A 23,392-nucleotide genomic window follows, 5' to 3' on the forward strand; every position below is an offset into this window, starting at 1 on the left:
CAGGGCTGGATGGGATCTTCCAAGGTCTTCCCTCTCAGATCAGGAAAAAGCCATTTGCAGATAACCTGGTTACTTGATGTGCTTGACTGTAATGCAGGTAACATCAGAGACTTTACAACCTGCAACAGTACACTCTGAATGCAGAATGTTTTGTCCCCTACTACCTCTGTTTTTCCTGTGAACTACAAAACTGGAGGATCTGACAGAGCATTGAAATAGAGAGTGCAGGGAAAGGCAGGTGATTTTCTGTTTCTGAAGAGATGCCTAATTCTTGTGCCAAAATGAAACTCTAGAAGAAAGAAATATATCAAGCTTATGCGCTAGAGGAGGTAGATATTTTGGGAAGACTATCCCTTACACTCTTGGTCAGTGCCCTCGTTCACGAAATTCATCCATCTTTAACAATTCATTCAGAGACTGCTGGCAGTATAAAGAAATCTACAGGCTTAGTGAAGAGGTGTGTTTTGTTTTTTAAGTTTTTCCTCTTTTTTTTTTTTTTTTGCTGGAAAAGCACCGAAGTCAGAAGCTTATGGAAAATTGAGCTCATGAAAGAAATCACCTCCTGCTGCGGGCATCAAATGAAGGCATGAATGTGGACAGACCTATTCAGACAGGGGCTGTAACAAGTTTCCCTTGCTTCTGCAGTATAAAGCCAACTTCTCCTTTTAAATATAACTTCAATTATGAAAAACCTGGACGCTTGAAGATGCAGAACCTTTCCTGTTTTACACTGAGCGAGTTTGTACCACCCACGGTTACCCTGCCTAAATTTAACCAGTTAAGATGTGTAACTTGGTAACCTCAGTTCCTTTTCTTGTTAGAACAGTATCATAGGAACATGTTTACAGGGTGATATTTGCTGCTCAGTTCTAAGAAATTTTCTGGAGATGCCTCCTATTTGACTGTATAAGCGAAATATGATCTTAATTTTGAGAATAGCATATAATTAATTTTTATAAGTGTGCACATGTATTTCATGCATTTCTGGGTATTTTGAAAAGCAAAAAAACCATGCAGGAAATGCAGTGATTTTCCTTTTCCTGTAGCGTGTTTGAAGATTTGTTTATCAAGTTCTCCAGAATTTTTTTAATTACTTTCTGAGAAGAAATTGGTTTGTTCTTAGAGATGCATGAGAAAAAAGTACCACCATCTCTGTTGATAATGAAACCTGCCTTTTGACTTTATTAAGCAGAGTGGATCGCTATTGTCTGATCAGGAGAAATTTGTGGATTTTTCTCTCAGGGAAAGTTGATTTTGGTTTTCTATATATTGTTCATTTTGATAATATACATTTACATTATTATTATTAAGATTGCTGCTGTAATTTCCTAATGATAGGTATAGATTCTGTGTAAGATATGAAGGTGATAGCAAAATGTACTTTGACTATTAGCAGCTTTGAAACTAGTGTACTAATATGTGGCTTTCAATAGCAAATTCTTTAATCTCAACAGCTACTCAAATGGAAACCTGCCTTTCGGAGACCTGTTACCTCTGAGATAAATAATATTTACATAATTATTAATACTCTATCACAACAAACAAATAGCTACATAACTAATATTTAAGCTTGAAATGTATTCAGAAGTTTCTAGTATAGCAGTAAAGATAGTAACTTTTCTTTTAATTTCTCTGTTGGTGAATGTTTTATTTTAGAGAGTGAAGTTTAAAGTAACGAACAAAGAAACACCCACAACCTGCAGTTACTTTTGGTCTCAAGATGCTTGCTTAATATGAATTTGCCTGTAGATAGTTCAAGGCTCCTATGTCTAAGCTTCTTACTAAGATAACTGTCAAATTTGTTTCCTTTGGTTCAATATTCTCCATCTCTTTTGCCAGAAGGGCTTATCTCTTGTATATTTGGGCATTTATTAGTTTCCTTCTTTTTTTTTTTTTTTTCTCCCCCCCCCCCCCCCCCCCCCCCCCCCCCCCTTCTTCTCCTTTCTCCTTCTCCTTGACTCTTTTTTGGGCAGGGGTGTAGCAGCTATTGAGTTCAGCAGGAGCCCTGAACTTCTGACTCTAATGGCAGGCACTGATGGCAGTCAATTTTAATGGAGAGGGCCCAGTGTTTTAAAGTTATAAATGTGATTGTAACTAACCTGCTAACCTTCAGGCCAGACAAACAGACCATCACTTTAAAACTAATTGTTTGAAGAAGGTTGTAAATAAATACTGGTTACTTCTAATGGGACCTAACCATTTTAAACTTTGTTTGTTGGACCCTGGTGTGCTTATTTTTGTTGGCTCACAACAATAAATTGGAAAAAAATATTATGTTGCATTTTCAAAGTAAAGCAGCAAAATCCAGTGCCACACAGCTAACAATTTGTTTATTCTAGTTAATATTTTTTCAAGAAATACCAATAATGTTAAGAGTAAGGATTATTGTTGCATATCCTGTTGTTATAGTATTATGATTTGTCTTTAATTTCACCGAAGGAAGAGCAGGCAGAAGTGAGAGAGTGTAAGAGTTTTGTATGATTCTATGTTGATCGGTAGGAACTCGTGATTAAGAACCCAATCTTACTTTAAAAGAAAAAACGCACGCTTCCTAGCGTTATTAGTAATTTCAACAGTATCACTCACTTAGAATTTCTAATTTTTTTTTTACTCAGTATCATGCTCACTATCCTTTTTTCCTATTTTTTGGTAAGCTTGCTGTTTCATTTTCCTCCATTCCCACCACTAGCTCATCATGGACTGAGATAAGGGAATTGTGAAAATATACCCTTAACTGAAAATGCAACAGATTTGACTATAAACTGAAACTTAAATACTAAAGGTGTGATTTCCCATCTAAAATCAATGTCTACTTCTGGTACTGTCAACTGTGAGCCTACTGGTTGCTTCTGCTGAAAAGGTATGGATGATAAGGAGGATGGAAGAGTTACATAAGGTCTAAGAGTATAGATATTGTAACTGAGTCTCTTTTAAGGCAAGAATGGCTTTTCTTAATGTAAAAAGGAACAACTAGAAGCATGCACTCTTTCTTGATTTAGGAAGACTTTCTGTATAAAATTTGTGTTATATTGATAAGTGTCACTGAACTGTAAGGGGGTTGTATCTACCAGTTTAACTAGACAAGGCGGATGCTATTCTGAAATTTGACCTTCTGGGTCAAACAAGGAGCCCAGTAGAAAGAGAACTGAAGTTACTCATGAAATAATCTTGGCCGATAACATTAGGAGTAGCTTATAATAAAATAAATGCATTTCAGTGAGCACACACATTTTTATCAAGGAGAAGGAAACTATTGGTAGATACAATCTACCTACAATCTGTCTCCCTAGAGTAGTATTTTTTAAAAATCTTTGTCTGCAGAGCACTAAGTTTTAGCTTACTGGTTTTACTTGTGAGCTGAGAATTTGAAAAGAAGTATTTCTTTAACCCCGATAAGCTTAATTTAGAACCTCTTGTAGATTATTACTGCAAATTACTGCAAATAATGTAAGAGTCAGTAAAAGTAGTGTAACAAAACTATTTTTATGGTTGCTTCTTTTAGTGTAAGTTGTGACAATGACAACTGAAGTTGGCTCAGAGACTGAAGTAAAGAAAGATTCTGAGCAGCTGGGACCAGACAAAGCCAAGGACAAGCCTGAAGAAGCATCAGAGACTCCAGAAAGTCAGAAGTCCAGGGAAGCATCCTCTGAAGAAGCTCAAGATTCTTCCTCTGTCCCAGCACCAACTAGCCAAAGTAGTCCAAGTAGCCAGAAGAAGGAAAAACCTTCACCTGAAAGCAAGGGTATTTCTCGTTTCCTTCCCCCCTGGCTTAAGAAACAAAAATCATACACCTTGGCAGAGCCCAAAGATGAGACCAAGAAAAGGACCACAGGGGAAGAACAAGTAGTTGAAGAAAGTGAATGCCAGACAGCAGAGGGGGTGGCTCAGCCTAAAAAGAGCTTAGAAGAAGCAGCGGCTGAAAATCAGCATAATGCTAAAGCAGACGACAAAGAAGAAAAACACTCTGTTAGTAGTGCTGAAACACAGGTACATGTGGGGAAGGCTAATGGATGCTTTGGAGTAATTTTAATGAGACCTGATTCATGATTTATGTAATTCATGTAAGTCTTTGTTAGGATCGTATCAGGGGAAAAAATGACAGCTACTATCTGGCCTTTTTATGCAGTTGGGTTGATACAGTTACGAGTAGCATAGCTGGTTTTAAAGGTTCCTGCTCTGTGGCAGATAATTTTTTACTCCAGTTCTAGATGTCAAATTTTAGTGTAACCTGACACTTTGGCATGGTTCAAAGGAACATTGAACTGTATCATTGTGGTAGAAATGAGCAAGGATAAGAGGAGAAGCTTCTTAAGTCAGCTTTGTCTCTGAAGCCATTAGATTGCACAAATACCTCCTTAGTGACTTAACCACAACAAATAACACATAGATTATCTCTGAGTCCTTGTGATCTCGGTTTTTGTTATCCTTTAGCTAGAAACCATGCTTGTGGTCCCTGTCCTTACTGATTCATTCTGGGAGGTTGGTGCTGAGTTCCAAGCCAAATGCCACCTTCTGCAGTGCTCCAGAGTCTTGCTTTTTGAAAAGTTGCATGTCAGTTCTTAACACTCAAACCTCACATTCTAGGGTGGCGAAGATGATTAAGGGCGTAGCGAATCTTTCAGATGAGGAGGGGCTGAGAGTGCTGGTACTGTTCAGCCTGGAGAAGAGAAGGGTCAAGGGGAATCTTATCAATATGTATAAATACCTGAAGGGAGGGAATGAAAAGGAGCCAGACTCTTCTCAGTTGTATGCAGTTAAACGACAAAAGGCAATGGGCACAAACTAAAACCGTGAAATTTCATCTCAAATCACAAAAAAAAAAAAAAAAAAAAAAAAAAAATCTTTTTTTACTGTGATGGTGGGTCAGACACTGAAACAGGTTGCCCGGAGAGGTTGTGGAGTCTCCATCTGTGAAGATATTCAAAACCCAGCTGGATACAGTCCTGGGCAAACTGTATTTGAGGGGGCCTGGGGGGGGATTTGGACTAGATGATCTCAAGAGGTCCCTTCCAACCTTAACCATTTTGTGATTTTGTATAACTTGACTTTCATAAACACTGGTTTTTTAAGTTTTGTATACTTCCTGGAGCTTCTTGTTAAATTTGTTTCTGTTAGGAAAAAAAAGCCAATAAAACATTAAAAAATGATCTCAGTTCAAGGAAAGAAAAAAAAAAAAGGGCACCTTCTGTGGTTTGAGAGCAAGAATATCTGATCCCCAAAGGAAGACCTTAAAGCTTACACTGGTTATTGTGCTTCCAGCATGTCCATAACTTTAATGAAAGCTTAATGTCTTATTTATTAGTAGCTTATAAAAGAAATGAACAAGTTTAAAGTATCCACCTTCCTGAGTTTCAATCATTGTTTAAATGTATTTTATATAGCCTGCCAAAGAAGATGGTAAAGAAATGGAAGTAGAGAAAGTTGCAGAGGAAAAGGATGAAAAACAAGAAGAAAAAGAAAAAAGGGAGACAAAAGAAGTGCAGACAGGTGAAATTAAAACAGAAAACATTCCTCAGAAGTCTCCCAAGAAAATTAAAACTGTGCAGTGTAAAGTGATGCTTCTGGATGGCACGGAATACAGCTGTGACCTAGAGGTAAGGCATCAAGTCTCTATATAAAGAGATCTTTTTCTATAGTGAAAAAGAAAATTTGCTTTCATTGCACTGAGAGTTTAACAAATACATTTTTGTATATCCAGTGAGCTCATTATAATGTTACATTCACATTGCTATTATTAGGGGCCAGTTAATGTTTCATTTTAAAACTCCACCTTTAAGACCTTATCAGTTTATCCTTAAAAATGTACTCTGAGGTACACTAGCAAATAAGAGAAAATGCAATATACAAATCCTTTCAGTGGTGATTGTTTGATAGCTCAAACTTGATTTTTTTGCAAAAGATTAAGATTTTCCTGAAGGTAGTGTCATGGTACTAATAAGGTTGTCTTGAGTTCATTAATTTTTTTTTTATTTTTTTTTTAAGTTATCTTAGCTGGAGAACTAAAATTTTAAAAAAGTTTGCTTCAAAGAAAAATTCTGTTACAGGTATAAAATACATATTTGTATTTCAAGTTATGTTCTAGTTCCAAATTTTCATGGATGCATGGATTGCTTGTTTACAACTCTAAATCACTGGGTTAGATATTGTGTATATTTATCTGTTCAGTCTGACTTAACATCACTAACAGAAATAGGGATTGTGAGCTAAATGGAAAAAAGCTTCTTGGTTTTTATGGCTTTAATATCCTTTGAATATATATATATACACACACACACACACACACACACACACACTCTCTCTCTCTCTCTCATTCAGTCTGACCATAGTGTCCAAGTTCTAAGTCAAATAGTAGTTGTTTAATATTTTAGATCAAGATTAAATTATGAACCATGTAATTACATGAAAGGAGGAGAAAAGTTGCATTCCAAATCTTATTTCAGTGAAATAGCCTTTGTTTTGATTTATTATGAGAGTTTTTATATGAGTAAGGTAGTAAGTAGATCTTATCAGCAGATTACTTCAGGCTAGTACTGTGTCCCAAAAGATGCCAGTCACTTCAGTACAAAGGTGTGAGAGGTTCTTCTCTATTAGAAAGTTCAACTGTAATCACTTTTGCCAGTAGAAGATGCAGCATCAACTGTTATAAACTGCATGACTTCTTCAGACACACTTTCTGAAGGGTTGGGAATTGTTTTAACTAGAAACTCCCTATTTCATGCTGGATTCACGGATACCCCAGAAATAAGCTCATTTATTTAATACTGGGATATAGTGCCCCCTTGGAAAGAAGACAGTGTTCCTTGTAAGACAGTTTATATTTGGAAACCGTACTTCCAGTCAGTTGTAAGACACATTAAAATTTGCTTAGTTCTATTTTTGTAATTTTGATAAACTTTGCAAACGCTTGAAAACCATGTTCATAGTAACTGAAGACTCTGGCTTTGTATCTCAAAGGGTGTGTAGGTGATATTTTTCAAAAGCTCTTCCAGCTAGTAGCACCAAAGGCAGATTCCAATAATGAGGCTTGGTTGCCTTGCACAGCTGCATCCCAATCCTAAAAACCCCTCTGCTCTTCAGCAGTGTCTTTCGCAGGACAGGAGCTCTAAGCTGTTCTTGGGTTCAATTATTTGTAAACCTGTGGGCAAAGGAGGAATCCAGTGAATTAAACAGCTGGTGAAGTCCGTTGCGCTTTCTGATGCTTCATTTCTACTTGTTGCTTCCAGTCAGTCACTTCTCTTTGTGAAATTTGTGTTATCGCTCTTTGTTCTAGTCATACAAGATGGCTGTAAAGTGATGAGGAGTTTCTATGGCCATATAAGCTGCTAGTTTAGAATATCGTAGTTTCATTTATGGGTTCAGTAAGCTAAAGATGTGACTAAGCAACATGATATGACTCAGTGTGTTCTGCAAAATGGTACCTAATACGACACGCACAGCAAGCAGACTTTTAAGTGAGTGTTAGAACCACAATGCGTTGGTAGTGACGTGGAGAATTAATATTTGTTATAGAAGGTGATATGTTTCCCCACTGAAGTCAACTCCTCCTTTACATTTCTGTCTTACGCTTTGCACTAGAATACCCATTTGTTTGGAATAGGGGAAAAATGGTTGTTCTGAACTATGCCTGTGAACATAGTTGTCACATTTTACATGACGTTTTAACTAACTGATTAGCTGTGGTGCCTAGACTGAATATCGGAGTTATGAACAGTGGTTAAAATTTGCATCTTTTCTAAAACCAGAGATCTAGATATATCTTGCAGATTGATCTAAGGACAAAACAGTGGCGATGTTGTGGCATTTTCTAGACCCAGCTGATTCCTTGAAAATATTCCTATTTTTGTCTAATGTAAATTGTTTAATTTTTGACGTAGTACACATTACAAGTCATGCGGTAGTGCAGGCTTCTGCTTGAAGCCTTTTGTCTTCTCTTGTGCCATTTCATTTTCCAGTGTCCGTCAGTCAGTCCCTACACTGTTCGACTGTGGATTTCATTAGGCTTCCTAGTAGTCTAATTGCTTGTTGTGTACAAGTCCTTTTGTGTACTGTAATGTAATACTGGATGGACACTGCTCACCTGTCTTTCGAGATCTTGCGAAACTAATAGTTACAGAAGACTTAAAAAAAAGCTATCTGCTTTTAAGACTTTCAGAAGTTTCATCACAACTTAAGTCTTACTTCATGCATTAGTACAGCTTTCTTCAAACCTATTCTCTAATAAAACTCTTCCTATCAGCTAAGAAATTCTTATTTGTTGTTTATCTATGAAATACTGCTTGGAAATGTTTTGCTGTGGTTTGCTGGAATTTTTAACATTTGTGTTTTATAGTTGTTAGTAATACAAACTTTCTGAAGCCTCCATTTGTTAAAGAATTCCTATTCTTGATGTTAAAACTGAACAATTTCAGTGTATGTGTCTTAAAGTACAATATTTTAGCCCTACAGGGATCTCTCCCTGACCGTGTCAGTTGTGGACCACTTCACCGTAAATTAAGTCAACTGTAAAAAGCAATAGTGAAGCCTTCGTTAATGTTATTTAAGTCTATTTATTTTTTATGCTGTGCTTGCAGAAGAAAAAATTTTATCAGAATAAACAAAACACGAACATGAAAAATATACTACAGAATAATTGCTTTCTAGAACATGTTGCTTATGGCTGTGCATTCTTATGGTCTAAAGTTGTAGGAATTTTCTCACCTAAAAGTTCTTGAAAAGTAGTTTTATTTATATATTCTTATCAATATATATGGAGAAATATCTATAAAAATTATATATAAAACAAAAATTGACCTAGATAGTGTAGTAACCCTGGAGTTCTGTTTTGATTTTTCGCATAAATCAGGATGTTCATATCTGAACGGTATTTCTGTATTAATTGAAGGCTACATGAATTCTATTTTCCTGGGCTTTTTCCCCATCCAAAAATGAAACTTAAATGAAGTTGTGGCTTACCACAGATTTAAAAAGATACCATTTTGCATTTACAACTGAAAAATTCTATTCTGCAGTATTTTAAGTTTATCATGATTCAGTTAAGTTGGTTGTTAAGAAATATGTTTTCTGATTATTTGTAATAAATAAGAGTTTGCTGTAAGAACAGAAGCAAAAATTAACTAAGGAGGGGGACAAAGTGGAATAGAAACAATCTGTTTTGTGTGTTCATTTGAATCATTTATAGGACATGAGCAGTGCTGATGGCAATTTTATAAATGAATTCATGTTCTTAAATACATGTAGAGTGTTTTATGCTCTACTACTGTACCAAATTATTAAAAATCTCAGAAAGCTGCTTCAACTGATAACTGAAATTTAAGTTTGTGCTCTCTGCAGTGAATCCTAGTAGGACAATTTCTGATACTGATCTTTTCTTTAGTCTTCCTTTAATATTTAGTGTTTGGGTAAATGTTTCTGCTTTACAAAGTAACAGAAATGATACAAGATTTAAAAAGCAAATAAACAAAAACTCTGCAGTCTAAGAACAAATTGCAAAGCTCAGTTTATCTTGGCTGACTTTCTAGTAAATCAGGTTTTAGTTTGGAGCAATTTCCATAGTTGAGACATTCCTGATGCCTCTTCCAGTTTTTACTATGCACTGTGGAGCAGCTTCATTATATTTTATTTATATTAGAGATACTTTAAATATATATACTTGCTAATAAGGAAGTAAAACTGAAAAATACCTTGTTTTCATTAGTGTTATTTTACAGACAGCTTTTGGTAGAACCCTGTCTTTTTCTAATTGCCATCTTAAACCTTCGTGATAAATCAGTAATAAAATCTGAGCTAATACACTATTTCTTGGGGTCTTTTCTGTTTGAGTTACAATCACATTCCTTTTTTCTTGTAGAACTGCATCAATTTGTATTCACATAACTTAAAAGGAGTGTGAAAGAAAACAAAATATGACCCAGCAACTTATTGTTTGTTTAATTTTGTCGTTGTTCATTCTTATTGCCTGTCTTTTATATAAGCCAATAGCTGGGAAAGGGCATGAAAGGAGATAAAGCCATGATGTAGTAGTTTCGGTGTCAGCATGCAGATCAATGCTGTTGTTAGTATAAGCTGATAGGATTCTCAGTAGTAACTAAATACTGAAACTTTTGTGTCCACTTAGTAGATAAAATACTATACAATCAATTTGTAACAGTGGTATAATCATAATGTAAGAAGATTTGGATATTATATACCTTAGATTCACTAGAATCTTAATAGATAATCTTGAAGTGGATAGTAATGCCTTGTTTCTTAAAAAAAAAAAAAAAAAAAAAAAGTACTAATGCACTATTCTTAGTCCATAAGCTGTTTTAGTCAGAAAAACTTTACTTTTCCAGCTTGATCGTCATCTTATCAGTAAATAGTTAATGGCAAAAACCTGAAGATGCAATTTGGAAATTAATGGAAGAAGGGAGGGTCAGGTTAGGGAACATTTAAATTAGAGATACAAGTCCCATGGGACCTCATGGAATGCACCCATGAGTGCAGAGTGAGCTGGCTGGTGTTACTGCAAGGCCATTCTTGATCATCTTTGAAAGGTCCCAGCAGTCAGGGGAGGTTCTTGGGATATAGGGGCGGGGGGGCAAATGTCATTCCTATTTTCAAGAAGGAAGATGTGGGAAGTGTCAGGCTGATCAGCCTGACCTCAATCCTTGGGAAGGTTACAGTGCAAATAATCCTTTCCAAACTTCTTCAGGCCAAGAAGGTGTTTGGGAGTAGTCAGCATGGATTTACAAAGGGGAAACCATACCTCCTACAATATGATGACTGGTTCTGTGGATGAGGGGCGAGCTGTGGATATAGTCTCAGCTTTAGCAAGGCTTGTGACACTTTCCCATGATTGTTCTAGACAAACAGATGACGTATGGGCTAGGTAAGTGGACAGTGAGGTGGACCAGAAACTGGCTCAAATGCTGGGTTCAAAAGGTTGTGATCAGGAGCCCGAAGTCCAGCTGGAGGCTAGTCACTAATGCTTTACTAAAGGCATTGACACCAAGGCAATTAATGACCTGGATGATGGCACAAAGTGCATCCTCAGCCGGTTTGTAGATGATGATAACACTGGGAAGAGTGGCTGATATATCAGAGGGTCCCGGACAACTGGAGAAATGGGCAGACAGGAGTCTCATGAAGTTCACCAAAGAGAAATACAAAGTCCTGCACCTGAGGAGGAACAATCCCATGAACCAGTACAGGCTGGACCAATTGGCTGGAGAGCAGCTTTGCAGAGAAAGGGGGGCGTCCTAATGGACAAGGTGACCACAGGCCAGCAATGGGCCTTTGCAGCAAAGAAGGCCAACAGCTTCTTGGCCTGCAGTAGGAAGAATGTTGGCAACAGGTCAAGGGAGAAGGTCCTTCCCCTCTGCTCGGTACCTGGAGTGCTGGGTCCAGTTCTGGGCGTACTGGAGAGAGTCCAGCAAAGGACTGCAACATTGATTAAAGGCTTTAAGCATCTGATGTATGAGGAGGGACTGACAGAGGTGGAACTGTTCAGCCTGGAGAGGAGGAGGCTTGGGGAAGTTTTAGCACTGTGTACAAATACCTGGCTGGGGGATGAGTAAAGAAGATGGATCCAGGCTCTTCTCAGTGGTGCCCAATGATAGAATGAGAAGAAACGAGCACAAACTGAAATACAGGGAATTCCATCGAGATGTGAATGTGTATATCCATTGAGGGTGATCAAACACCAGAACAGATTGCCTAGGCAGGTAATGGAAATATTTTTGAAATATTAAAAATCTGACTAGGCAAGACCTTGACCAACCTGTTGTGAGCAGGCGTGTTAGACTAGATAACCTCCAGACTTCAAGCCTCAACTAATGTGCATAGTTATAGCCACATTTCACCATTGTAGGAGTATAATTCAGGAATTACTCTAAACATGTTAGCTGTGTTAATAATTTAATTTAGACTATATAATGTACATTACACACCTACTCTGTCAGAGAAAAACTGATGATAGCATGAATGTTATTAACATACAATTATTACTAAAGAAATAAGACCAATGGCATAGCTGAAAATCCATGAAGTTGACTAATAATGTAACAATCACAGTGCCTATATGCAAACTGTTCCCCAAAACATTGCACTGATCCCTGGTTGACACTACCATCTTGACATTTTGCAAGGAGCTATCTAATGTGCTAGCCAGTAACCCTTCTTCCCATACCTAGTCTTAGTGAATTGAAGCTCTGTTTTGTTGGAGGGTTAGCACCTACTACCTGTTGTGGTATGCCATATCATTGAGGCAAAATGATGATTGTGACTTAGGCACTTTGGTGAAATGTTAATCCCCATGCCAGCAATACTTAGCTGTGCTCTGCAATTTTCACTTTAAAAAGATACCTTTGAAATAATGTGGAGTTTACTGAAAAGGTGCTATTGCTGAAAAAGTGCAAATGGAGAAACAACATAATTCAGTATAAAATATTTTTCGTATTTTTAAGTTAGAGTATGAAGGGAAACTCCAGTTTTTTTTTCTTTTTTATGTCATCTTAGGTTCTCAAAAAGTAATAGTTTTGTATGTACTCCTTTTAGCAAGATGGTCACTTCTCACTTTTTTTCACTTGCAGGAAAAAGCAGTTCCATAAAATCTCATCCATTTATCACTGTTGCCCAAATGCCTGGTTTTCTCTAGCTTTTTTGAAGTAAGAGAGTAAATCTCTGAATAATGAAGAACTTCCGTAGGCTTGTTCCACACTTGTACAATTGGAAGACTGCACTTTGAGACTTTACGCTGCCTGGGAGTACAGATGAGTTCAGGCATAATATCCCTAGCAGTCCCTATTAAACAGCTTCTAAAAAAGCAACTGTCTTTTGTTACTGCTCATTGAATTCCATGAACTAGGCCAGTTGTTTAGTCTGACACCTACCTTTTTATTTCCCCTCTATTTTCCTTTATTTTAAAAAGCAATCTTACCATAGATTCAGGTGCTGGCTGTCTTCCTGTGTCCCAGTTCTGACAGTTTTTTTAACTTAAATTTCCATTCTTTTTTCTGTCCATCTTGTTTTTCTTTTTTCCTGAAAGAACAGAATATCCACTGACAATAGTCTGTGTGCTTAGGAAGAAATGCAATTTCAGTAGACCAGAAACTGCTCTCTAAGCTGCTCTCCACGTGGTAGTTAGATTGTTATCCTGCTTATATTCCTTTTTGCTTTGTGAGCGTAATTTAGTTCTAGACATATTTGTGGCTACGTTTCTTCAGCTCCAGTGCTTTAAAACACTTCAACATACTTAATGGTTTATAACACGGCTTTTGAATTTTGGATATTGAAAGAATTAAACCTTGTTTCATATAACATCTTACACAAAAACCAGCTTCGTCCCCCCCCCCTCCGCCTTGAAGCTGGTTTTGCAAAGTGATATGTTTGGTACAAATTAAATTAATTAGATTAATTTAGTCCACAAAGTTGACTGGATATAGAAAGAATTTTTTCAAACTTAAAAAAATGGATATTTCAATTCAATAAGATGCTAGTGAGCTTTCATAGAATACATAAAATAATTGTACTGGAAAAGAGGTTACAGTTTTTAGTTAAGGTTGGTGCTTAACAAAAGAAGTTCATCTGGAATTAGTTTTTAAAAGTGTATTATCTCTGAGATTTGGACTAAGCAGCAAAAGCTGTATAGAGGTTCATCTGGACCAGGCTCTCCGTGCTTCACTGAACATTTTCAGAAATTTAGTATTTATGAAGTGACAATTGGATATCCTAACTTGCTGAAAATTGAATTCAACTATATTCCTAAGCGCTTGAATTCTGTAATATGAAGCTGAGATAGGTAGAGGGATTAATTTAACTGAATAGGTGAAGTCCTGTAATTGTGATATGACTGAAGCCTATTTGTGTATGTTGAGATATCTGTTTTCTGTCTTGGTTACCACAGATTGGGTTTTGTAATAATAATCCTGATACTGCTCAAGGATCTTGTTGTCTTGTCATCACATAGCTCTCAACTGCCATGTGTGGCAGTGGCTTTGTTTTTAACTGAGGGAGCGAGGGAAAAGAATTTTCAAGGCATTACTGAGAAAATTATAATCTTTAGCAAATGTTTGTTGGCTACGTGAAGCAGGCTTACTGTGTTGAGTGAAATATACTCATATCTGATCCTTGATATGTTTTCATGACCAAACTCCAATGTTAGCATTTTATCCTTCAGTGCCTCTGTCTGCTAGTGTTCTGCAGCATCTGCGTTCAAAAACATCAAAAATTGTATCTAAGTATGCGTATTATCAACATAGTTCAGCTCAAAGAGGGCAGAGTTAAGCTGCTTCAAGAATAGCCTTCCCTTAACACAGTTTGTGTTGTTTTCCAGAAGTTGCAGTGTAGGTAAATGTTGTGCTCTTGAGTGGACACAAGTTGCTGCAAGGTCCACTCACTTCATGTTCTTGATCTATTAAATTATGATTAGCCTTTCAAAATAATTATTTAGCATTTAAAGTACCAAATTTGATCACTTAAACTGTCCCAGTTTCTTTGACTGTAATTCTTTAGTGCAGCCAGTGACTAATCCAGCTGAAACAGTTTTGCTCTCCTTTCTTGATTTTTCTTTCTTACAAAAGATGTCGACATGAAAGTCCTTAGGGAAAAAAGAATCAGGAACAATATAAGTTTGTATTGCACTCAGAGTTAAGGATATTTTTTGAAGCCCTATCATCCCACTGAATAGCTTGTCCGTTCCTGCATTTTTGTGGTGTATTTGAACAGACAACATCACAGTTTTTCTTTACAAGTGCTAATTTATTTTGGAACCATGAGAAAAGTGAGAGAGATGAGTTGTTCCCAGAGATTGTCTGGGGATTGTCCTATGTCATCCTCTGGCAGGGGTTGGGGGGAAGTTTTATTTTAGAGGTTTTTTTTTTTCTTTGCAGGAAAAAAAAAAGTCCGAACCTTCCCTCTTTTTTTTCTTTTTTTCCTTTGAGACAAGCCACAGTGATCAGTCATTGTTGGAGGAAATACACTTCTCAGATCAAAGTTTATTCATTTCACCGGGTCTGTGGCTCTATCTGATTTCTACACAGCCTTCTTACTTCTGTTATTTTATACATGCACCTGAGTTCCTTCCTTCTCAATGCGCCTGGTAAGTCTGGAAGAGGAAGTAATGGGACTCTGAAGAGTGCACATCATAGATGTGATAAGTGAGGGAGGACGGAAAATAAATTTTCTGCCCACTGCATGTCAAGTTTATGCAGAAAACTACTCCAAGCCTCTTTTTTGTGGTACTAAAGACTCGGAAGTTGAATACATTCCGCATCCTTTTTTAAGATTCCTGTTGCAGAGTTTCTTGATATCATCACTTGGAGAGAGTAATGAAGAAGCCCAGGAACTCCGTGGAAGTTCTGTCTTCAGCCTGTTGCATCTTGGAGGGCTCTGTCATGATCAGCTGTGTCACATGCTATGTGAGCCTTCCTTATGCCTCTGGTAACACATGCTTCTTAAAGTGACTGGTGTTACTTATTCCAATTTTCTGGATTAGTGCCTATAAATAATGGTGAACTGCAAAAGTTTTCCTTCAACGATGATGCTTTATATTGAAGTGTTTGACATTCTGAGTGGCTGAGACTGACATGCATCTAAGTTATTTTTCTTTGAGTACTTCTTAACTTGTTTTATGCATGGAACATTGAATTATATGCAGCAGAAATGATATTTCCATGTGGCTGCTGCTGCTTGCATATGGCATCATAGGTAATCGTTTCTGAGAAGCTGACAGTTCTTCACTGAAGAAAAAGCTGGCTGCTAGTCTATCCACAGATCAAGAAAGACACTGACTTTTTTGAATGGCCTCATTTAGCTGCTTTAGGGTAAGAGTTCTGCACTTTAATATTAAAAGACAAAACCATCTTTTAACACACAGTAGCATTACATTTGGGGAGAAAATACAGGTTTATCTGCAGGTGATTCACATGAATCTTTTCTCTCAAGCACCTTCCTCCCCCACACTAGCACAATTAGTCAGGTTGACTTTCAAGGGCTGGAATAAAAGGCATACAATTTGCTGAGGTGAAAATGCAGTATGTGTGTGACAGTAACCATTAGACAGGGACGGTAAGTAGACTGTGGTGTCTTGCTAGCTCTTCTGTTCTTTGATTTTTTGTTTGTTTTGGTTTTGTAGCTGTACAACAATTGTGAAGATGTTCTGGGATTTGGTTTTGTCATGGAATTTCACAAGTGCATTGTGAAATACCAATGTAAAACTTACTCCTGCTTATACAAGAAAAATAGGAGTGTTCTAGGGCTTCTTATCCCTATACCCTGTAAGCAAGGGTTAATGCTACATTATCATCAACTGAAAAGGGCAGAAGTAGAAGTAGGTTTTGCATAAGGGAATCGTATATCATGTCACTTTTTTTTTCTTTCTTTCTCCCCTGGAATCTTCAGAAAGGAGTTGAATTTTGGGAGCAAATATCTATAGAGAACTCGTGAGTCTATTACTATCTAAAAAAAAAAAAATCAAACCAGATAAACCAGCACAAATTGCAATGCAATTATAAACTTAGTTATATCGGTACAAAGTTTGCATGGACAGGCACTTTGCCCTAGCTGGAATTATTTTAGTCTATTTTGAATGGATTAGGTACATGTGCAAACTTAGCCTGTATTATATGAATAAAATTATTACAATTTAAAGACTAGTTAAAATTAAATTGACCTAACTTCTGCATAATAAGACATTTTCTTGGAATCTATACTGAGTCAAAGCACTTTTTGGAAAAAAGTATATATGTGACATGCAGAATGCATTGAGAGATATTTTAGAGTAAACAAAAATTGGTTTCTGTGACAAAATGTTTCTGAAAGCTAATTCCTGTGTGTTTCTTCTCTCTAACATGTTGTGTCATTTGTTGGTGAGCGCCACAGAATAGAAACTGATAGGAGATACTCAGTTAGAAAAAAATAGCTTTAACATGTTGAGATAGCAAGCTTATATATGAAATTGTGGGGGGAAAAAACAGTTCACTCATAGCGAATCAGCGTGGTTTTACTGTGATATAGAGACATCTTTGCAAACGACTAATTTGATGCTGTTCTTTTGTAGTTCAGAATTTGTCATCAAATGTTGTTGTAGGAGTACAGGTACATTTGTACCCTTCTAGTTTCTTTGCCACTTGTATGTTTTGTATATTGATAATTACTTTAAGTTCTTTTTTGCAGCCACCTAGTATTGTTTGACAACAGAATTATTTCTTCTGGCTTGTTTTTGCATGTCTTTGCCTTTGCCCAGGGCATGCCTGACATGGCTGATGTTTGGCTTCCAACATAAAGCACATCTTGGATATTTCTCTTTTTTGAGGGTTACTTTGTAAATTAATTTATCACCTCTGAGAATAAACTGTTTGTTCTTTTGCCCTTAGAACTCTTTATTTTGCCTTAATAGGTCTTCTGACTGGTGTCAACTTGCCAGTTTGAACTTTAAGTCAATAATTCTTTTCCTACAGAACTGTTTAAACAGTTATTTCAGCTTCTTTTGTGATGACTTCCTTCAGTGTTTTTCTCATCTATCTTTGTACTTTTATTACTTTGCTTTTGTAGATGCAAATTTGAAGGACCTGGTTTATAGTCTTTTTCTTGAGTATAGCTTCTGCGGTTATGCTTGTCTGAATGCCAGTGTAGATACAACATTAAAGGTACTCCACTATTGCCCAGAAAAGTCCATGACCTGTCAGCATAATGAAGCTAGGCCTTGTCTGGGTGAAACCTATTCCTCGGTTCATTGTAACTTGAAATTCTTACTGTAGTGTTTCGTGGTCTTCGATTCCCAACCCCCTCAAAATGAACTGTAGTCAATTCTACTATCAGTGTCTCTGCATTGTTATCTTGGATAGTTGATAAAATATGTCTCAGTGGTCTGTAAATGATTACTCTGTATCTTGGTTACTTGCTCCGAGGAATTAAAAACTTTAAGGGGGAGTAGTGTTATGAATTTTGATGCCAGTGACTCTTCAAACTTGCTTTATTTTGGTTTTTTGGGAATCCAGAAAGTTTCATAAGGAAGCAAAATAACCTCCATTGAAATGTTATATTTAAGCCCTTTAACTTTTAGTTTAAAGTGTATAAAGTTCCTTAAGTCCACAGGTTCCATATTAACAAAATAGATTGATTTTCTGTGTTCTGTAGCTTAAAGTAAAAATGTCCAAAGCTCTTTATCTCTAGGAAGCTTCTGAAATATATCACAAAATAATATTATATGGAAGTATTATACTAAAGAAGATGAGTTATGGGTACACAACATGTGCATACACAGATCATGAGCAATTAATCCAATTAATTTATTTTAACCTTAAAACTATTGTAACTCTTAAAGGTAATGTCCATGTAGCCTCAGACTCTTCAGAGTAATGTGTGAATGCCTGGAGAGGAGGAAGGAAGAAGAAACTATTGCTTGTATAGTTCTGGAGGAGCACAACTTAAAATAACTTCCACAGGCAGTGAACTGCTAGGAACTTTCAGTTACCTTTTATTACTTTCTTTAAAGAGAGTTCAGTTCACTTATAGGGATAACAACATGTAAGTGTATCAGAGAGACTTGTCAAAGTATGTGAGGATGAAAGATGTTGAGTGGTTGTCGTGGTTTAACCCCAGCCAGCAACTAAGCACCACGCAGCCGCTCGCTCACTCCCCCCCAGTGGGATGGGGGAGAGAATCAGAAGGGCAAAAGGGAGAAAACTCGTGGGTTGAGATAAGAACAGTTTAATAATTGAAGTAAAATAAATTATAACACTTAAATAGGCAAAGCAAAAACCGTGCACGCAAACAAAACAGAACAAGGAATTCATTCACTACTTCCCATCGGCAGGCAGGTGTTCAGCCATCCCCAGGAAAGCAGGGCTCCATCACGCGTAATGGTTACTTGGGAAGACAAACGCCATCATGCCCAATGTCCCCCCTTTCCTTCTTCTTCCCCCGGCTTATATACTGAGCATGACGTCATATGGTATGGAATAGCCCTTGGGCCAGTCTGGGTCAGCACTCCCCCCGGCTGTGCCCCCTCCCAGCTTCTTGTGCACCCGGCAGAGCATGGGCAGTTGAAAAGTCCTTTACCACTGTGAGCGCCACTTAGCAACTACTTAGCAAGAACAAAACGTCAGTGTATCCTCGACATTGTTCTCATCCTAAACCCAAAACACAGCCCCATACCGGCTACCAAGACGAAAATTAACTCTATCCCAGCTGAAACCAGGACAGTGGTATTTGTCAAAAATTGTAAACGACTTGATCTTTGTGCTTACTTGAAATGACAGAACCATATTAAAGGGTAAAATAACTCAGGTTCATGATTCAATAGTGTAATATTTGTGAGTTGTAATGGCAGGTGAGTTTTAATAGCTTGAGTGACTGGACTGTTGGAATATTTGAGACTTAATTTCTAGAAGCAATATTTCAGTTTTTTTAGCACAGTGCAAATGACATAATTGTGACCTACTGCTTTCCTGATAATTGATATCTGTGGGAGCAGGTGTAAGTTATTAATCTTTTAGGGTGATTTATATGTGCCTCTTGCTTTAATGAGGGGGTAAAAAAATCAACTTGCTTTTTTTTCCCCTTCTTCTTCTGTGGTTTCTTAGGTAGTTGAGAGGAAATTTTGTCATTAAATTTGGGATCTGCAATAAAGACTTGTTTAGATTTTCTACTTTAAATATAATCTGGGTTTTCATAGAGGATAACACAGTTTAAACAAACAAAGAAGTGCTAACTGCATAATGATTACTAGTTAGAAGCAAATGAAGATCCTATGGGGTTTGTTTACTGCGTTCAGTCAGTGGTCTAATTAAATATTTCTAACAAAAGGCATTTAAAGGATGCCAGCATTGACCGTATTTTATGCACGTATGAACAAGTGAAATATATTGGGGTTGACATAGGTTCTATGGTTCCTTACAGTTTGCTAATACAAAGTAAAAATGTGTTTGCTTAATGTACAATTAAGATCAGTTTTTAACCCTGAATTAAGAAAAGTCTGAATGAATTTGATATGGAACAGATGTTTAATTGTAGTTGAGTTTTGATTTGCAAATCTTTATTTCCTGACTGCTCAGATATGTAGACTACTGTTTGGATAAACCGAAGTGGTCTGTTTAAAGTATGACATCTTTTATTTAGAAAAAGAAAAATAGGGATGACATTAAATTTGACACATTTTCAAAATATTGGTCCAGATTCAACAGACACCACTGAAAGTAATGTTTATGTGTGAAGTCATCTCAAAGCCAAAAGATGCTTTCTACATCTCTGCAAAGTTCGTGCAGAGGGAACCAAAACCCTTTCACCTCTGGCATCACCACAACCAAATGAATGTAGATGGTATAAATGCTCTCATTTACATAGTCTTCAATGTACATACCAATTTTGGCACCAACATACAAAATGACAGGGATAGTACCTTCCTTGCTCTTTCAGTACTCAAAATACTAAATCATGAAGGAAAAATAGATTTGCCAGGGTTTTAGATAAGATCTGAACATCTTCTCACAAATCGAAGTAGGCAAATAACTCTCAGAAAGGTTAAAGTCACAAATGAGCTCTGAAAGTTTTACCGTGTGGCTGAAGTGAGTTTTGTATCCCATATAAACACAGCCAACTGCGCAGCTTGGTTTCAGTGGGAAAAGGGGATGTCACAGTGATAGCAGCACTCAGCTATTTTTACAGTTTGGAGGAGTCATCATTTGCCTCACTGCGCTTTGGGCATGGATCCAAATGTTCTGGGTCTGAGAACAACCAACCTTTCCACCACACCAGTCTAACTTCTGCTCGCTTCTTTTTTAAAGCCTGTGTTAATTCCATGGCGGTCTATTGGCACCATCCAGCCTAACCTATGGCTCTGGTTACACTTTGGCTTTCCTTCAGGCTGCCAAAATCACCCCCCTTACACCCCTGGAAAAGGGTTTGTGTCCAGCCAGTTCAAGTCCCTGGTCCTCCACACTGCGTGGCAGTGATGGATGTAAGCTCTGGTGCATAGAGGGGAGAACTAGAAGAACTAGGAGTCTTTTAATTTTACAAGTAGGATTTTATAATGAGAACCGTTGGTGATACTGAGAGGCTTCTTACGCTTTTGAATCCACAACAGACCTCTATAAATGTCACTTTCTGATGCTCTGACTTCTTGGTATCACGCTGCTGTCTGGAATGTAGACTAACATAACTTGGCCTTCATGGCATGGTGGTGTTTTTCCTTATGTGGAAGAGCTATAAATTTACAAAAAGATCTTTAAAGATACAGTGGACATTGCCAGTGTATCCAAGTTCTTTGTTGACTGTGACTTCCTAAGAAGAAACTGTGCAATATTTTACTGGTTTTTTGGGTTTTTGGTTTTGGTTTTTTTTTTTTTTTTTGTTTTTTTTTTTTTTTTTTTACTGTTACACTTGCAATGTATTTCCTGTAAATTTAGTTGCTTTATGTTTCTGTATGTCAAAGACTTGATATTAACTGTGGTTTTTAGTTTGTGAGCTTTATAAAAAGCTATGTAATTAGCAACTGACTCCAGATATGGATTTAATGATAGCATCTATTATTTCTGCACTAATCTGTAGATTTCTTTCACTAAAATGCATATGCCTTGAGCTTGCCTTTACAAGGTGTGATCACTGATGTGCACAATGATTTAGGTAGAAAAATGATATCTATTACATGCGTCTGAGCAGGCTAAGGTTCTTCAAACCTTCTTTTGCTTATACTTTTGCTGCTTTCAGTTTAGCTCTTCTCTATGTTGCTGATTTTTTTATTAAGCTGAAGGTGAGGCTGTCAAGAAAACTAAGTGGTTACTTCAGACTTTTAGGGCAAATAGTCCTCTGTCTTTCTGAAGAATAAAATTTTTGAAAGTACCAAACAAACTTAAGATTCCCAGCTCCCCATTTCAAAAGTGACTCTGACTTCTAAGTTCCACTGCATTGCTGTGATGCTTGTGTTACTAAATGTGCTCATTTTATAAGTTTGTTTCTTTGAAAATTTTCTGATCTTTGGGACTGTAATGTCTGCTGAACAATGCGATCTTGAATAAATAAAGCTTTGGTTTCTTGGGGAATAAAACAACAATGCCTGCACTATTTGCTCAGTGCATACCTTCTTTTCTCCCCCTCCCTCCCCTCCCGGCCCTGATGTTTTGTGCGGTGGAGCGGAGCCGCAGGCAAGCGCCGAGCTGGGGCATATTGTGAGCGCCCTGCCCCTGCCCGCGGGGACAATGGCTGCAGTGTCGCCAGGGCCTACACAGGGGCAGATGATGGCGTTTCTGTGGAATTGCAGTGGTGTATGGCATCTACTGAAATCTGTAGATTAAGCAAATGCAAAAATTCCTTTACGCTGCCAGGCCTCTGAAAATGCCATGTTGTGGCCTCATTGATAAATGCCACAAATAGCAGAACAGTCATGAAGGAGTTGGTTCAACCCGGGAGACTGCATGCCATTCATGTTCAAATTTTAACTGGAGAAAGACATTCTTGTCTTCCCCATCCCTGAGTACGTGTTGTGAGCCGCCTGCTCTAAAACCTTGTCTCCTGTCAGCTGCCATCTCCAGTACAACAAATCTTTTCCCTAAAACCTGGCGCACAGGAGTAGGGCCTGGGCCTGCGCTTCATTACCAGCACTAGGGAGATATGGGATGCCCTTATTTATGTTCCCCATTCCAGGTAGAAGAACAACAGATAACACTTCAGGACTAACTGCCATTTGCTTAAGCTGTAGTAATACTGAGCTACAGCAAGCAGCCTTTTTAAGAGTGTGTTAAAATGGTGATCAGTCTTCGATTACTGTTATAAAGTAGCAGACTACGATACTGAAACTAACCTCAAATAAAAATGTGATCTTCATTACTTTTTTTTTTTTTTTTTTGTTCCTGATTTCTACAACTACTATTTTTCGGAAGAATAAACTTCTCTAAGACTGGTTTTTATTTTTGAGTATCTAATGGATTTGTTGGTTACTGAGAGAGTTCATAAATCTACAGATAGAAGGCAGCCCTCTTTTCTTCTTTTCTGCCTCTCAAAACTTCTGCAATATAGGCACCTAGACACGTTGCTTATGTTCTGCTCACACTTGTATGCTACTTCTACTGCTCAGTTCACCAACTTATAGTGGTCTGCTTGTTCTTTTTGTCTCTCAAAGATGATAACGTGCTTTATTTTTCTTGAGAGTTCATATCACATGATTCATAAAAGTCATTGAGAGGTATGCCAAAGTACTAGAAATGCACAAGTTAACAGAAATTAACACTGTAGGAAATATATTAATTTTTAGAAGATAATGATATAGAAAAAGTTGGCTTATGTGAAGAAGTCTTCCTTATTTTAAAAATAAAGATCCAGAAAAACTCAGAAATATTTAGTGACACTTAATGGTGCAAAATATTTACATCAATTTAGGTACTGAATTTTCCTTGTGCATTCAAGTCAATTTTTTTGATAA

General features: G+C 37.2%; 1 protein-coding gene across 3 annotated transcripts in view; it reads left to right on the plus strand.

The window, feature by feature from the left end:
- Positions 1 to 23,392, plus strand: part of EPB41L2 (erythrocyte membrane protein band 4.1 like 2) — a 119,609-nt gene that overhangs the window by 45,886 nt on the left and 50,331 nt on the right. For all 3 annotated transcript variants that reach the window (XM_082306598.1, XM_082306599.1, XM_082306600.1), the window contains exons 3-4: positions 3,503 to 3,987; positions 5,382 to 5,594. In XM_082306598.1, coding sequence (XP_082162724.1) covers positions 3,517 to 3,987; positions 5,382 to 5,594 — 684 coding nt within the window. In that variant the 5' untranslated portion in view covers positions 3,503 to 3,516. The remainder of the gene's footprint in view (positions 1 to 3,502; positions 3,988 to 5,381; positions 5,595 to 23,392) is intronic.

Source organism: Platalea leucorodia (assembly GCF_965183815.1).
Source record: "Platalea leucorodia genome assembly, chromosome: 3".
NCBI lineage: Eukaryota > Metazoa > Chordata > Aves > Pelecaniformes > Threskiornithidae > Platalea > Platalea leucorodia.